General features: G+C 34.4%; 1 protein-coding gene across 1 annotated transcript; it reads left to right on the top strand.

The window, feature by feature from the left end:
- The first annotated feature begins 5,856 nt into the window (after nucleotides 1-5,856).
- Nucleotides 5,857-10,193, top strand: LOC141668650 (uncharacterized). Its single transcript, XM_074475615.1, has 6 exons — nucleotides 5,857-6,252; nucleotides 6,646-6,741; nucleotides 7,043-7,083; nucleotides 8,494-8,611; nucleotides 8,803-8,883; nucleotides 9,719-10,193. Exons 1-6 carry the CDS (start codon nucleotides 6,040-6,042, stop codon nucleotides 9,776-9,778), a joined length of 609 nt encoding a protein of 202 aa, XP_074331716.1. The 5' UTR covers nucleotides 5,857-6,039; the 3' UTR covers nucleotides 9,779-10,193.
- The last annotated feature ends 6,600 nt before the right edge of the window (nucleotides 10,194-16,793 follow it).

Genomic DNA, 16,793 nt, shown 5'->3' with positions numbered 1-16,793 from the left:
GAAATCTGCCAAATATGTCCTTTAGCTAAAAAGACAAGGGAGTCCTTTCCTGTGAGCAATATCAAAACACATCATTCTTTTCAACTGATAAATGTAGACACTTCGGGTCCTTACAAAGATGGTACACACAATGGACATCAATTTTTCCTGACAATAGTTGATGACTATACAAGGATGACATGGGTATTTCTGATGACTCACAAAAATGAAGCAATCCAAGTTATTCAAAGATTTGTTGCTTATGTGATAAATCAATTTCATACATCAGTTCAAGGCATCAGAAGTGATAATGCTGCTGAATTTTGTGGAAAAGAACTTACTAAGTTCTATCTGGACAAATGAATTCTGCATCAGAAGTCATGTGCACATACTCCTCAACAAAATGGAATTGTTGAAAGGAAGCACATGCACATTTTGGAGACAGCAAGAGCTTTGTTTTTCTAATCCAAATTGCCAATTCAGTTTTGGGGAGAGTGCATTCTTACTGCAGTCTACTTGATAAACAGAATGCCTCTCTCAATTCTTAATAATGTTAGTCCTTACCAGAGACTCTTTGAATCTGCTCCTGATATTTCGAACTTCAAGGTTTGTGGGTGCTTATGCTATGTTTCCACACAACAACATCAAAGAACTAAGTTTGATACAAGGGCTGCAACTCATGTTTTCATTGGATATCCTGTGGGCATCAAGGGCTATAAGGTACTTAATGTTGATACCTTACACATTTCTGTTTCGAGAGATGTGACTTTTCATGAGCAATACTTTCCTTTTCATGTTCATCACAATACACATCCCTCTCCCTTCTTTTTACCTAGTTCTTCTAACCACACACCTTTTACTTATGATGAGATTCCTAGTATTTTTTCCACAAACCACTATTCTTATCATTTTGATACTGATTCCACACATTAAAATTTTGATTCTAATAGTTCTACTGATTTTGACACACAACATAATACACTTAGAAGAAGCACAAGAACTTCCAAAGTACCTATTCATTTAAGTGATTATGTTTGTGGTGCTAGTACCAGTAGTCCTATTTTTCTCACTCATTGGTGCAATCTAGTTTCTTTTGCTGCTTCTGGTTCTTTATCAGTTTCTCCATTCCATAATTTGGTAGAACCAACTAGTTATTTAGAAGCAGCCCAAGATCCAAGGTAGGTGGAAGCCATGGACAAAGAATTAACTGCTTTACATAAAAATTACACCTGGATTTTGGTTGATTTACCTCCTGGTAAAAAGCCTATTGGTTGTAAATGGGTCTACAAGGTTAAATTCAAGGCTGATGGTAATGTTGAGAGATTTAAAGCACGGTTAGTGGCTAAAGGATATAATCAGAAGTGGGGGATTGATTATCTTGAGACATTTTCCCCTGTTGTCAAAATGGCTACTATTCGGTGTTTGATTGCAGTGGCTGCTCATCGACAATTGACTTTACATCAGTTGGACGTCAATAATGCTTTCCTGCATGGGGATCTATGTGAAGAAGTCTATATGCATGTTCCTGAATGCTTGCCTAATCCTCTCTCAAAGGTCTGCAAACTTGTCAAATCCATCTATGGCTTAAAACAGGCTTCCAGGCAATGGTTTGCCAAGTTAGTGGGGGAATTGCAGCATAAGGGTTATCAACAGTCTAAGAATGATTATTCCTTATTCTTGAGGCATGATAAAGGTCTTATAACAGTGGTGGCTGTTTATGTAGATGATATATGTTAGGTCACACACACTGTAGAGGGGGTGAATACAATGTATAATACAATCAAATCGAACTTTAATATCTTAAGTAACAGAAAACAAACTTTATTGAAACAATAAACTCTGTTACAGTATGGAACTGTTACCTCTCAGTGATGAACAAATATCACGAGAGCTGCTAGGGTTACAATGAATAATCTTCTCGAATATGATAATACTTATAGTGTAAACCGTATGTCTGAGTTTATATACTACACAGTTACAAGATAATCGCTAATTGATATGGAATATAATTTTGCTTCCTAAAATATATCAATCAGATATCTTTTCTTCCAAGTATTCCATTCTTCACGGAACTCCTTCTTCATGCATATCTCTTCTTATGTTTATCTTGATCTTCTTTCCTTTAATCAGCTACTGTCCTTATCTGATCATCCTTCAGCACTTAAGTTCTGATATCTAACTTCTGATGATTATCTCCTGATAATATAAGTACTGATATCCTTAAGTCCTGACTTCCAGTATAAGTACTGATCAACGGTTAAGTACTGATTTGTCCTGTTAAGTAAGATCTGAAATCTAAACATAAATTATATTAGCCATGACATTATCAAATATATCTAACAATATAATTTTGACAGGAGAAAACTTGATGCTATTAAGGAACTCAAACAACATTTGGATGATGTCTTTAGCATTAAATATCTGGGAAGACTCAGCTACTTTCTTGGAATAGAAGTTGGGTATTCTGATTTTGGGATTTCTTTAACTCAGAAGAAGTTTACCAAAGAGTTATTGGCTGAAACTGGAATAAAGAACTGCAAGTCTGTAGTTACTCCACTTCCTATTAATCTCAAATTAGAAGCATCTGAAGGAGAGATATTTGAGAATCCTACTCTCTATAGGTGTTTAGTTGGAAAACTTAATTTTCTAACTCACACCAGACCTGATTTGGCTTACACTGTTCAGCATTTAAGTCAGTATCTACAACAGCCCATGACTTCACATTATAAGGCTTTAATGCATGTTATTAAGTATGTGGTCTCAACCGCTGGACAAGGAGTTTTACTGAAAGGAAGTGATCAATTGGTATTACAAGCATATTCAGACTCAGATTGGGGTGCTTGCTTGGACACAAGAAGGTCAATTTCTGGATATGTTATAATGCTAGGGAAATCACCAATAAGTTGGAAATCTAAGAAACAGAGTGTTGTTTCAAAGAGTTCATCAGAAGCACAGTACAGAGCAATGTCTGCAACTGCAGCAGAAGTAACATGGATGGTGAGATTATTAGAAGAATTGGGAATAAAAGGATTAAAACCAGTCACTCTTCTATGTGACAATCAAAGTGCTATTCATATAGCTAAAAATCCTGTACATCATGAAAGGACCAAGCATATTGAAATAGATATACACTTTACAAGAGATAAGGTAATGGAAGAACTGCTACAAATCTCATATTTGCCTATTGAGTTGCAGGTAGCAGATGTATTTACTAAAATCCTTCCATCTGGTCATTTTAATGAGCTGCTTTCCAAACTTGGCATGATCAACATGATGCCTAGTTTGAGGGAGGGTGTTGAGAGCAATAAGCAAGTAGCACATGGTTCTTATGATGCACATGAGAGGCAGGAGAGTAAAACTTAAGTTTGTTACAAGAAGCCGGATGTACTTGCCGCTCTGATTCTTCAGTTTACAATTCAGTAAGTTTACTTTTCAATCTTGATATTACTATTGTATTAAGTTTCTTGGCTACACTTCTTTGCTTTAAACACTTGGGGTATGCTAATTTTTACAGAATCATATATTCTGTCAAGAATACAACTACATATATTATATTGAGTGGCATTTTTCAAAATTTTACCCATGAAGCACAGCTAAAAATAGTACCAAAAGCCACATTCACAGTCAGTGATGGTGATGATAGTATTGAGTTAACATCAGGAAATGCAGGTATTTTTGGGATCTATCTAATGTACGATAACTAGTTGCAATGATGGACGAGTACAATAGCAGTACAACACCAGTCAATTACGATAACGTGTTGCAATGATGGACGAGTACAACCGTAGCACAACACCACTGTCAATTACGATAACGAGTTGCAATGATGGATGAGTACAACAGCAGTACAACACCACTGTCAATGGCGACCCTTCTAAATGGTTAAGGTATTTGAAATGCGACATGATCTGTTTGCGTGCTTTCTCGTTAAACAACTGAACCATGAACCAGAAAATGCTTTGGTTGAAGGACACTATTTATTTTGCATCCTTCCTGATTGTAACCAAAAATTGTAAGTGTCAATATGGCTGGCTTATCATCATTGCTTGAACTTGCAGCTATGTAACACCCAGTCAATCAAAAATTCATCCATTTACTGAATTGACAATGTAAACATTTCCAAGGCATAGATTTGCTGATGGGATTTGAAGTTTGATGTGATTAATAATTTAATTCTTTGAAAATTGTGGTGTTCCGATTAAACCTGGCAATTTTTAACACGACACGAAAACACACGAACACGACACTAAAATTTAGTATTTGTATTTGTATTTTCAGTACACGACACGAAAAGGTACACGACACGAGATACACGACCGAGATATTGTGTCAGTTTTGTGTTTACCCTTTGGGTACACGACACGACACGAAATACACGAAATAGATATATTTTAATTAAATATTAATAATTATTATAAATATTAACATCTAAATTAAATAAATGTAAATATAAATATGTATAATTATAATGAATACTTTAAAAATAATGCATAGCTTTATAATGTTGTAAATATAAATGATGTGAATGTATATATTTCATATAATTTCGTATATATTTTACCTAAAAATTCAATTTACATTTATATATTTATTTAATTATATTAAATATTAATATTCAATTTTACACGAAACGAGAACAACACGAAACAGAGGTATATGAACCCTGAACCCTGAATGGGTCGGTTTTGTGTTTGGCTTTTGAGTACATGACACGAAAAAGTACACGACATGAAATTACATGACACGACACGAACGAATTGTGAGTTCTAGTTCCGATGTGATTAATGAATCGATAATACTTCTAACATTGTCGAGTTTAAATTCGGAGTTGGGTTAAAGAGTTTGACAACCAAAAATTTGTTAAATGTCAAACAAAGAGTAATTTTTGAGATTTAACAAATGAAAATTGATTAAACAATGTTTTTAAATTTCAACAATATTAAAACAAAAAAAATATAAGATAAGGCTAAGTTTTTGTCATCCAAGAGCAATGCTACATATTCACATATCCAATAGAGCAATACTATATGTCCCAAAATAAATTTAAAAATATTCTCAAATAATACGTGACATTATTTCATTCGGAAAACTCAAATTAATATACGAGGAATTCATTACATTTACGAGAAAACAACCAATAACGGTATGATAACTCGGCATTTGAAAACGATTTCGGGAACGCTTTATCTATCTATTAGATAGTTGTAACTAGACCTGGAAATTCGGATAATCGGTTCGGTTCCGAATCGGATGAATTTAGGATCAGATGCTCTTTCGGATTATGATATATTTGGAGACCATTCGGATCGGGTGTGATTCGGTTCGGGTCTAATTCAGATTAAAATCGAATGAAATTTATATTAAGATCGCACAAATTTCGGTTCGGATATTTTCGGATCAAAGCTTATTTAATTTTTCTAACTTGTGAGACTTAAAAAAATATAATTTTAATAAATTTAGTATTTTTAATATTATATAATGTACTTTTACAGAAAAATATGATTAAATAATTATGTTATCATAAACATAAAAATGTTTAAAGTAGGAATTTTACTTAATTCGGGTCATATTCGGTTCAGATAATATATTATTCGATTTTCATCGGTTCCAATTTATAATCAGATCCAGTATTTTGGATCATTTTCATTTAAATTTTCGATTCAAGTAATTTTCGAATTAGTTTAAATATGTTTTTGAATAATTATTGAATCATATGATTCGAATCTCGGATTGAATCTCAGTTCTATAAATTTTGATTCGATTTTCAGGATTCGAGTCCATTTTGTAAACTCGAGTTGTGACTTTAAAAATATGTAAAGCCTAATTAGTAAATGAAAAACAAAAAATCTGATTATAAAATCAAAATACCGGGAGGTGTCTGTTTATCACAAGTCCATAACGGACACTTACCGGTCTCCAACGGATTTTACATTTTCGATGAAGAATCTTAGAGGCCTCACTCGCTCCGCTAAGAATAAAATAGATACATAATTTGTGTGTATGTATTGTAAATCGAGGGTTTGATGTGAAACAATCATTTTGTTCTAGAAACTTCTGGAAATGTCTACAGCTGAAGGCGAGAGCTCGCAGCAGTTGAATCCGAACACTGGTAGTGGTGGTTCTTCTTCAACAAATGGATCGAGAGTTCGGACCCGACCCGACCCGTTTTTGATTACTTGTCGTTGCTTCAGCTTTTTTACTTGTGTTGCTTCTGTTCTTTGCATTGTTGTTAATGTTCTCTCCGCAATCCGATCTTTTAAAAATGGTTATGATGTAATTATCCATCTCTCTCCCCTATCTCTCGTTCTCTGTCTCTCTCTCCACTCTCTATCTCTCTCCCCTCTCTCTACTCTCTCTCTCTCTCTCTCTCTCTCTCTTCTCTCCACTCTCTCTCCCGTCTCTCTCTCTCTCCTCTCTCCATCTCTCTCCCCTCTCTCCCCTTTCTCCCCTCTCTCTATCTCTCTCCCCTCTCTCTCTCTTCCTCTCTCTATCTCTCTCCCCTGTCTCTACTCTCCCCCTCTCTCTATTTGCTTATTTGTAATGTGTGTGTATACTTTAACTGTATGAAATAATCGAATGCGGAGAAATTCATGTTTTGTGTGTGTGTAATGTGATATGAGTTTATGTTTTTGTGACAATTAATGTGAGCATTTGTGTTAATTGTAGCTATTTGATGGAATATTCCGGTGTTACGCGGTTGCGATTGCTATATTTGTAGTTGTTGCCGAGACAGAATGGGATTTGATTATGAGGTTTTCTAAGGTAATTAATTAGTTAGTTAAGCTTGGTTATTATGCTTTCATTTATATAAATGTAACTTCACTCGATAACTAGCTATTGTGGATGTTAAATTCTAATAATGAATGGTTGTAATTTATCCATTTGGTTTGATCGAGTAATTTTGGATTAGCGTGCTTGTTGCTGTGGTATTAGATTAGAAATTTGGAAGGACACGTTCGGGCACATTATGTAATTATGTTGTTTGACATCTTATTTGATTAAAATACATAAATGATATTTAGATTGATCAAATCTTATTGTAGGTTTTACTTTGCTGGTGCAGGTTTTGGAATATTGGGTTGGCAGGGGTATGCTGCAGATATTGTATGTTCAAACTTTAGATAAATCTGATATCTATGAACCAGTTCTTTTGTATGACTCGAATTCGCTATTTTAACTGGTTTACTGACACTTGACACTTGTATTTTCCCCTCAGTAACATATTCTTTAACGGAAAAGGCATTAGACTTAACGATGGATATTATAGTCAAGAGAGGTACATGGAGGGGGGAGGGAAGTAGGAGTTGGTTCTTGTTTTGTAGATTAGGCTCAGAACTTTATATACAAGATGCTAATTATAAACCAGTGATTGCAAAAGTAAAAGGTCGACTCAATTTATGTAAGGCAATCTCCAATTTCTAGATAAGCACACTTGGGTCGTACGTATAAGCTTTATAAGTTATAGCATGTAAGGTCTAATTTTATGGTGCACAAGACCGATAGACATCAAAAAACTCTAGGGGTGTAATCCGGTTCGGGCGAGCCGAGTTTCGAGCCGGGTGTAATTCGAGCCGGGTTTAGTTGAGTTGAGCCGAGCCGAGCCGACTCATTTAGTTAAACGAGCCTAAACCTCTGCCCGAACTCGACTCGTTAATTTTCACGAGTCGAGTTGAGCCGGCTCGTTTAGCTAAATGAGTCGGTTTAAACGAGCCGGCTATATCGAGCCTAAAACGCCACCTAAATTGGGCTCGTTTAATTTCACGAGTCAAGTCGAGCCAGCTCGTTTCCCGACTCGTTTAATTAAACGAGCCGAAACCTCTACCCGGACTCAAGCTCGTTTAACTAAACGATCTGAGCCGAACCCAGTAACACGATTTCGAGCCGGGTGAGCTCGCGAGCTGCCCGGATCATATTACAGCCTTAAAAAACTCTGCTAAAGTATTAGTTTCCCATCTTGTGTTATTGCTATAGCAAAAGTAGGCTCCTGACATTGTACTTATATAAATTGCACTTTACTGAAGGCGTAATTCTTCTACTACTAATCTGGAATCCAGTCTAAAGAGCCACTGTGTCTAGTCTTCAGCTATTGTTCTCTGTCTGGCCTAGGGGGGCTGAGTAAGTGACCAATTTCAGTTGCTTTGGAGTAACTTTTGTAGACATTTAAATAACATTTTAATGGGGTGCGGTTCTATTTAACAAATTTTGATGAATATGATTGAAAGCTTAGGCTGGACAGTTCAGCTGTAATATGATATGTCTGCAATGTATATTTAGTTATGATTGGGTTTGAGTTTGCTACATGCTCAAAAGGATAGGATCTAGTCATGCCAAGATTAAATAACCTTAAAATATGTATCTTTATAGTTTTTTTTGTTTATGGAGCTATCTATATATGATATGAACACAGTGAACAGCTTCTATTTTTATCCGAAATTACTTGCTCACTCGGTCTTCTTCACAGACACCTATCAAACTTGAATTGTTGAATTTGATTTCTCAAGTATATCATTTCAGTGTTGCTGTGATGACTAGAGCATATCCTGAGACTTCCACCAAGAGGAAGGACCTTCTTCTTCTCCAGAATGTAGCTAGCTACATGCTCCTTGCTTGTGGTGTAGTTTATGTTGTATCAGTAAGCTCAAAAACGTTCCCATCCTAATGTACATCAGTATGTTTTGGACCACGAGGATTCATCTTTAATTGAATGTTCTTAGACATTCTTTGTTTTGTGATCTAGTTTTAAAGTTACCCATGACGTTCGGATTGAAAATATTTGGGAATGTGATTCTTGTGGAAGTCCAGTTCATTTTATTCAAATTTCAGGGAGTCCTCTGCATTGGACATCTAAAACGTGCTCGCCAGAAAAAGGAAGTGTCAGCAGAGCAAGCAATAAAGGATCTGGAAGTAAGCTGTAAATAATGTTATTATTTTCTAACTAGATGTACGGAGTCCGAAATTCAATGTCCAGGCTCTTAATGTTTATTATTGCACTTAATGGTGGATACATCAAGCAATTAGAAAGCAAAATAGATTCCCATAATAACCGCAATAATATATTTGTTCGTCTTAATTTCCTCTTGCTTCATTTAGCAAAAATAAATAAATTATTCCTCTTGCTTCATTGACATGAAGTCTCACGTCTTACTTTCTCTCTTACATTCTGACGGATAACTTTGTTTTGCACGCCATTTTATAATCATATATTTTTTGATGGATGATATTACATGTTCTGTGCCTTTGAGAAGTTTAGATGGCTAAAACTAGGAGGTGCTTACTGCTTAGTGAGCTGAGTCAAATCTCATCCAAATAACCTAGCTCTAAATGTCAACTGGTGAAACAGCCTACTCTGTACTTTTTTTTAAATGCACTGGAAGGTACTATATGTGTAGTACTCAGTTTACATAGCAGCAGGCACATCGTAAGAACTTGGAGTTGAGTAGTTTTGAACAATGATGCACTTAATATTCCTTGGAAATTATTTGTATGAAATCCGAATTTGCAGAAGTTTGCTATTTTGAAATCTTAGATTAAGATAATAGTATGATCAGTTGATCAGTGATCACTATTCAATGGTAAACATTTTTCTATAAAAATATATGTTGGGTCAAGTAAAAAACAGCAATGTCATTTCTGTAATTATGGCTGGATACCATTAGTTTATACATTTACTCGTATAAAGCTTTTTGGGTTTCTTAATCTGCTTTCATCCTTCAATATAAAAAGACTCCCTCAATTGCAGGATCTGGAACGTCGTAGAGAAGAACTAGAAGCACTGCTAATTGTAGAAAGGGCTGCTTGATTCACTGGATATTCTGGATATTGCATCACCACCTGGCACCTGCTGTTGTTACTAGACTAGAGTTGATGAGAGTGGACTTATGCGTGTTTTTTCTAATAATCTTGTTCGTCACGGTACTGCTTCTCAAAACAATATACATCAACTCTTGTACCACTGTTATTGTGACACTGTTCTCTTATTACAACTGCTAGTTTTTGTCTGAGATATTAACACTAGACTTGGCTCCAACGACTGATCTGCTCGGAGGAATTGGTGCTCACTTTTTTTTTTGCTTTGTTAGCTTCTTGAACTGGATATCTGCATAGTGATTCCAGAGATTAGTCTGATACTGCACTTTTTCCCCTGCTCTGTAAGAAATGTATACTCTTGCTAATGAAAAACAGATTGCTAATGAAGGCTTTTCTCTTTGATCTAATACTCATGCCACGTTATGGAATATTAAGGTTTGAACCACCCTGGTCCGATAATTTGGTAACAGCTTCTCTTCCACTTTAGCTCGAATAATATTATACTAGTATATAACCCGTTAGAACGGTTATTTTTATCATTATATATTGTAAATTCTAATTTTAACATGTTTCTGGCAGGATTCAAATCTTATACCGTTTAAAAAATACTAATTTTTTTTACTATATTGATGGCAAGATTCGAATTTTATATCTCTTAAATAATACTACCTCCGCCCCTCTCATTTCTTTACAGTTTTTTTCACACGCTTGACACGCATTTTAAGATAACTATAAAATATATTTTTGTAATTTATTTTTAAAATTTTCTTTTTTTTATTAAAATTTGAACATCATATTTTTATTTAAAAGAAAAAAAAATTAAAAAAATATGTAACTACATTTACATTTAATAAGAGCATTAAAATACGTGTTGAGCCTCATTTCGAAGAATTGAGGAGGACGGAGGGAGTACTAATTTTTAAGAATAAATCTAATTGTTCTCGTCAATTCGGCTCTGAATTGAGTAATGAATGAACACCCACAACCAAACTCTTATTGTTTCGTTTTTAACATAATAGTATAGATAGATTATAGATAAATAGAGGAAAAACATAAAATTTTATTATAATCAACTCGAAGTATTTAATACATAGCTCAATACTTACTATAATCAACTCGAAGTATTTAATACATAGCTCAATACTTAAATTGAAATCAGTATAAGTTAAAATTCCCAGAAAAAATAATAATAACAATAATTATTATATTCTAAACCCTCCTTTAGATCGTCGACGTTGATGATGATTTATATTCCGGTTAACAAGTTCGGAGTAAAAGCATCCGGATGAAAGGTGTTCAATTGCTTAAAATAACGTAAGATCATGTACGGGCCTTTTTTAAAAAAAATTTAAGGCTTTTTTTTTTGGAAAAAAACAGAATTTTTAAAAGAATATTGCAAAAATATAATTTTTCAAAAGAAAATACAAAAATAGCGCTTTATGAAAGATATTTACAAAATTATAGTTTGTAATATTGCAAGCATATTTTCGATTGGAATCAGGCACAAATGCAATTTTAAAATATAATAAATAAAATCATATTAGATCGCATAATACGGTGCTTTACAAGATGGCACCTTAATTGTAACAAAAAACAACTCCAATTAATTTTTAGGAAAAACGCAAAATAGAAATAGTAGTTACTTTTGATTGCAAGCAATATTTTTGTAAATATTTTCAAAAAATATTCGAACATTTGACCAAAAGAATAATTTTCAACCAACAAGCCAATTTTGATTCTTGTGGGGTTCTGTTAGTTATATTTTAACAACACTATTTTATTATTATCTTTAGATAATAATATTTCTCACGTCGATCATCGTATTATTTATCTTCGTCATGCCCTCGATCATTTCTTCAATTGTATAGCACCACGATCCCTTTTACCATCAACATAAGGTCGGGACTAGTTTCGATGAGGTGATCCTCCTTCACACTCCTAGGGCTCTGATCTCTGGATTATATTCGTCTCCGTTAAGGTGACGTATTTGGGGAGGGGAGTGCTCTTTAAAAAAAACCTTCAAGATGAAGAGTCCCTTCACACTATCCTTCGCTCCAGACATTTTTCTCGTTGTTTCTCGTGTAATGCCTTCATCCATACACAAAGTTGGTCTTCATCTTGTTGATGATCCTGAGGGCGAGGATGTTGGCCATTACAACCGAGTATTATATCTTGTACCTAATTGAACTCTTCTTCCTAATTATTCCTCCTCAAAGGTGTTCCTTTTTTGAAGTCGAGAATTTCCACGGTTTCGGCCGATATCTCGGTCACAGAGAATTCTTGTTCCTTTTGTGCATCAGTAAGGTTTAGTCATGCACGACGATCACTGCTCAGGGGTGAACGGGATGGCCCTAGCTAGAGCATTCTCTGGTGTAACACCCCCTTCTTTTAAAAGGAGATATTACCTGTAATCCATAAACCTGCAAACAGAGCACTAATATATTTCTAAACAAAAATTAAACAGTCTAAAATCTTCAAGATAATATTAAATCTCCAAACTGTTTAAACCAATAATATAAATTCTGAATTCTCTAAATAAATAATTAAGTCTAATTAATGATAAAATCCGAAATCCTGATCAACGAATTGGGGTAGTTCTCCATCACACAATACCAGATCCCCCTAAGCATCTGCCAGAAAAAGAATACGGCATGAGCCAAACGCCCAGTACGGATTTGGAATACAATTTATAAAACAAAAATCAGAAATGAAGATTTCACAATTTATAATAAAACAATAATTTTAAAAACAAGTATGACTGAAACAACGAGGGGTTAGGATATTTCATACCGAGATCATAAAAGATACAAATACACACATCATAGGGTACCTAATGCGTGTAACAAGATGGATAACGTGTACGACATATATAACGTCACCATAAATCAAATCACAAATCAAACTCTGGGTGCACCCACGTAACAAATATCAAATGCGCAAAAGCTCCTCTCAAGCGCTAACAGAAGGATACTCCGCGACCAATCACACTGTCACGAAAGTGTCATGTCACTGGTGCCGCAATGACATGGCTGTAGTACCCCTACAGCTGGTTAACTCAGTATACCCTAAATCACAATAAGGATTCAAATAAAATATTCTCGCAAAATTTAAAAATCACCTGAGACAAATAATTCAGAGTTCCAAAGTAGAGGGTGTCATAAATAATTTTTAAAAACCACATAAATAGATATTTAAATTTTTCCAAATCAAATTTTAAAATAATTTTCGGAAGTCAAAATGATCAAATAATATTAACGGAGCAAATAAAATATGGAGTTGAGCGAATCAGAGATATTTAATTCTAAGAGTAGTAGCACTGAATAAAAAGGCGACAGAAATCCGTATCTCGAATATCGCAAACGTTCCGTACCTCTCGAAATCCGTACTAACAAAATCCGTAAACGTTCCGCTAAATTACTGGCCCCCAATCTAAATAACAAATATAATTTATTATTTGCATAAGTTGCTTTTTACATTATTCGAATTATTTAATAACATATTTAATTTATTAATTCTACCTGCAGCATATGCCTTAAAACTAATAATAAATTATACTAATATACTAGACTAACATGACGAGACAAAATCAAATAAATGGTTTTATCCTCAAAATCAAGAACAAGCCTAACTAATCTATATTAAATAATTATAAATACAATATCAAAATTATTTAATGCTTATATGTTACACACGACACTCTACGACACCTATATATATTAATATCCGTTTTTTTTTAAAAAATAATATATATTTGTAGATTAGATCATAAACACGTACTTCATATTTTAGGAATATAAATTATCTTTTAATAATATGGATCATAATAATAAATATTATACGAAAAGAAAGCAAGCAAATTGCATATTCATCTAACACATATAGCATAAGACAAAATAGGAACATACATAATTTGTTAATAATAAAATAAACTAGTTAAAGCATTTACATAAATTTTATATGCATTAAATTAATAAATACCACGTTAATACATGATAATTAAACACTAAACAAACACAATTCATATTAACATATAAAGTCATAAATAACTTTTATTTTTAATTATCAAATTTTAATCATGAAATCTTGATTATGTAACTAACACATATATTAACGGACCACGAACAAAAGAAAGAAAGAAAAACATAAATATAATGATGCTACAACTAATTAATCAAATTACCAGATCCAAACTTATATTATTTTAATCATTATACATCATGAAATCTATAAACCTGTAGCCCTTAACAAATAAATCACCGACCAACTGATTCCCTAACTCAATTTTTCTCCCTAGGCGGCTCTGCAGCTATTCTCTCCAATAAAATTTAGGTTTTCCTATCGGCTCTCTTGAGTTTATATAATAATACAAGTATCCTACTATTATTAGAATTAAAATTATAATAATCAATTACAAATTCTATTTCTTTTCTAATTAGCATAAATATAATAAATCACTTATTTAAATTTAATCCAGATCTTATTATTATTATTATTATTATTATTATTATTATTATCATTATTATTATTAAATTTCACGTATATTACATATATATCCCCTTAAAAAAGATTCCGTCCCCGAAATATAACAAAACTAAATATTTGTACCTGAATCGAACAAATGTGGATATTTCTCACGAATAGATTCTTTTAATTCCCAAGTAGCCACATTCTCAGAATGATTTTTCCGCAAAACTTTCACAAACGGAATGATTTTAATAACACTATTTTATTATTATATTTGGATAATAATATTCCTCACCTCTATTGTCGTATCATTTATCTTCCTCATGTCCTCGGTCATTTCTTCAATTGTGTATAGCACTACGATCCTTTTTACCATTAACATAAGGTCGGGACTAGTCTCGAGGAGGTGACCCCCCTTCACTACTCCTAGGGCTCTAATCTCTGGATCATCTTCGTCTCCGTTAAGGTGACGTACTGGGGGAGGGGAGTACTCTTTAAAAAAGATCTTCAAGATGGAGAGTCCCTTCGCACTATCCTTCGCTCCAAACATTCTCGCTCGGGGGCGATTTCTCGTTGTTTCTCGTGTAATGCCTTCATTCGACACAAAGTTGATCTTTATATCCTGAGGGCGAGGATGTTGGCCATTGTAACCGAGTGTTATATCTTGTACCCGATTGAACTCTTCTTCCAAATTATATCTCCTCAAAGGTGTTCCTTTTTTTGAAGTTAGGGAATTTCCACGATTTCGGCCGAGATCTCGGTCACGGAGAATTATTGCTCCTCGTGTGCAACAATAAGGTTTAGTCATGCACGACGATCACTGCTCAGGGGTGAATGGGATGGCCCTAGATAGAGCATTCATCTCTGGTAATAGCGGAACGAAGACACGTTGACATTTCCACTTTCGTAGTGGTGAATGGGAGAATTATGGGTGTGGTTATAAGTGTTTGAACCATGGTTGAAAGTTAATAAAAGTTCAATTAAATGGTGATTTTAAACACTTTCCACATATGAAGCCAAATATTAAGACTCCTCAAAATTTAATTTATAGGTCGGGTCAATCGCATAAGCGATAAGTCTATCTAAGCTAAGCCTTCTTGGGGTTTTCAGAAGTACCCGAGCTTTTAACTCTACGCTTCGCAAATAATAATAATTAGCGAGGACTCCTTGAAACTAGCTAGAGCATAGGGAAACATCTTAGTACGATGCTTAGTTATCGCACGACAATACGCATGCTCTAGAACAATTCTATCTGTCTATCATAAAGTTAGACTTAGACCACTCCTTCTCAGCAACTACATTATCTGTCTCTAGCTCAACCACCTCACTAAAAGGGTTAAGGAAGAGATGTAAAGTGATTGAACTATCTTGTTATTTTCATCAGCATGATTACATGGGTATAAATACTAATACAAATACAACCTGAACTGACTCCTATCTAGTCATAGAGATAAACTATTAAGTTTATCATTTATCTTAACATAGTACAAGATTATCCACGGTACAACAAGATTATCTACTAGAGTTTGTTGAGAACAAATAACTTCAGGAAGATGTATTTATCTTAATCTTATCATCCCCCCTCAAGCGCGGCAAGGAGTGAACGAGGCCAAGCTTGTGAAACTGATGCAGGAAGGTAGACTTAGGCAGAGGCTTAGTAAGCAAGTCAGCTACTTGATCAGTTGAAGGAATGTGATGGACTTGAATGGACTTCCGTTGTACCTGTTCTCTAACAAAGTGAAAGTCAAGTGCAATGTGCTTCATACGGCTATGAAATACAGGATTTCGACACAGGTATGTAGTGCCTACATTGTCACAGAAAACATCAGGAGCAGACTGTAGTGGACATTTTAGCTCAAACAACAGATTAGATATCCAATTAGTCTCAGCTACAGCACTAGCAACAGCACGATATTCTGCTTCTGTGGAAGAGCGAGCAACAGTTCGTTGCTTTTTAGAAGACCAGCTTATGGGAGATGAACCATAGTAAAGAACATATCCTGTTGTAGAAGTCCAATCAACAAGATTTCCAGCCCAATCTGAATCTGAATAAACTCGCAAACATGAATCACCCTTACAACTTATGTTTAAACCAAACATACAAGTAAGCTTAAGATATCTCAGTAAACGCTTAATAGCCAACCACTGTGAATGTTGAGGATGATGCATATATTGAGCGAGCTTATTGACAGCAAATCCAATATCCGGCCTAGTAAAAGAAATATATTGGAGTTTTCCAATAATCTGTCGATACGCAGTAATATCAGTGGCTGAAGCATTTGGATCAGTTGTGAGAGAAAGAGAGGAACTCATAGGTGTAGGCATGCCGTTACTCTCGTGCATATTATGTTCAACCAATAAGTCCTGAATATACTTGCTTTGAGATAGTATTAGACCACCAGAATACCGAAAAACTTCCACTCCCAAGAAATAGTGCAGAGGACCGAGATCTTTTAAAGAAAATCGACTAGATAATTGCTGAATAATTTTTTCAACAACAGAATCAGTGCAGCCAGTGACTATTATATCATCAACGTAAACAA

The sequence above is a fragment of the Apium graveolens genome, chromosome 6 (genome assembly GCF_009905375.1).
Source record: "Apium graveolens cultivar Ventura chromosome 6, ASM990537v1, whole genome shotgun sequence".
In the NCBI taxonomy this organism is placed as follows: Eukaryota; Viridiplantae; Streptophyta; class Magnoliopsida; order Apiales; family Apiaceae; genus Apium; species Apium graveolens.
Note: the sequence above shows the minus strand (reverse complement) of the source record. Positions and strands in the feature narration are given on the sequence as shown.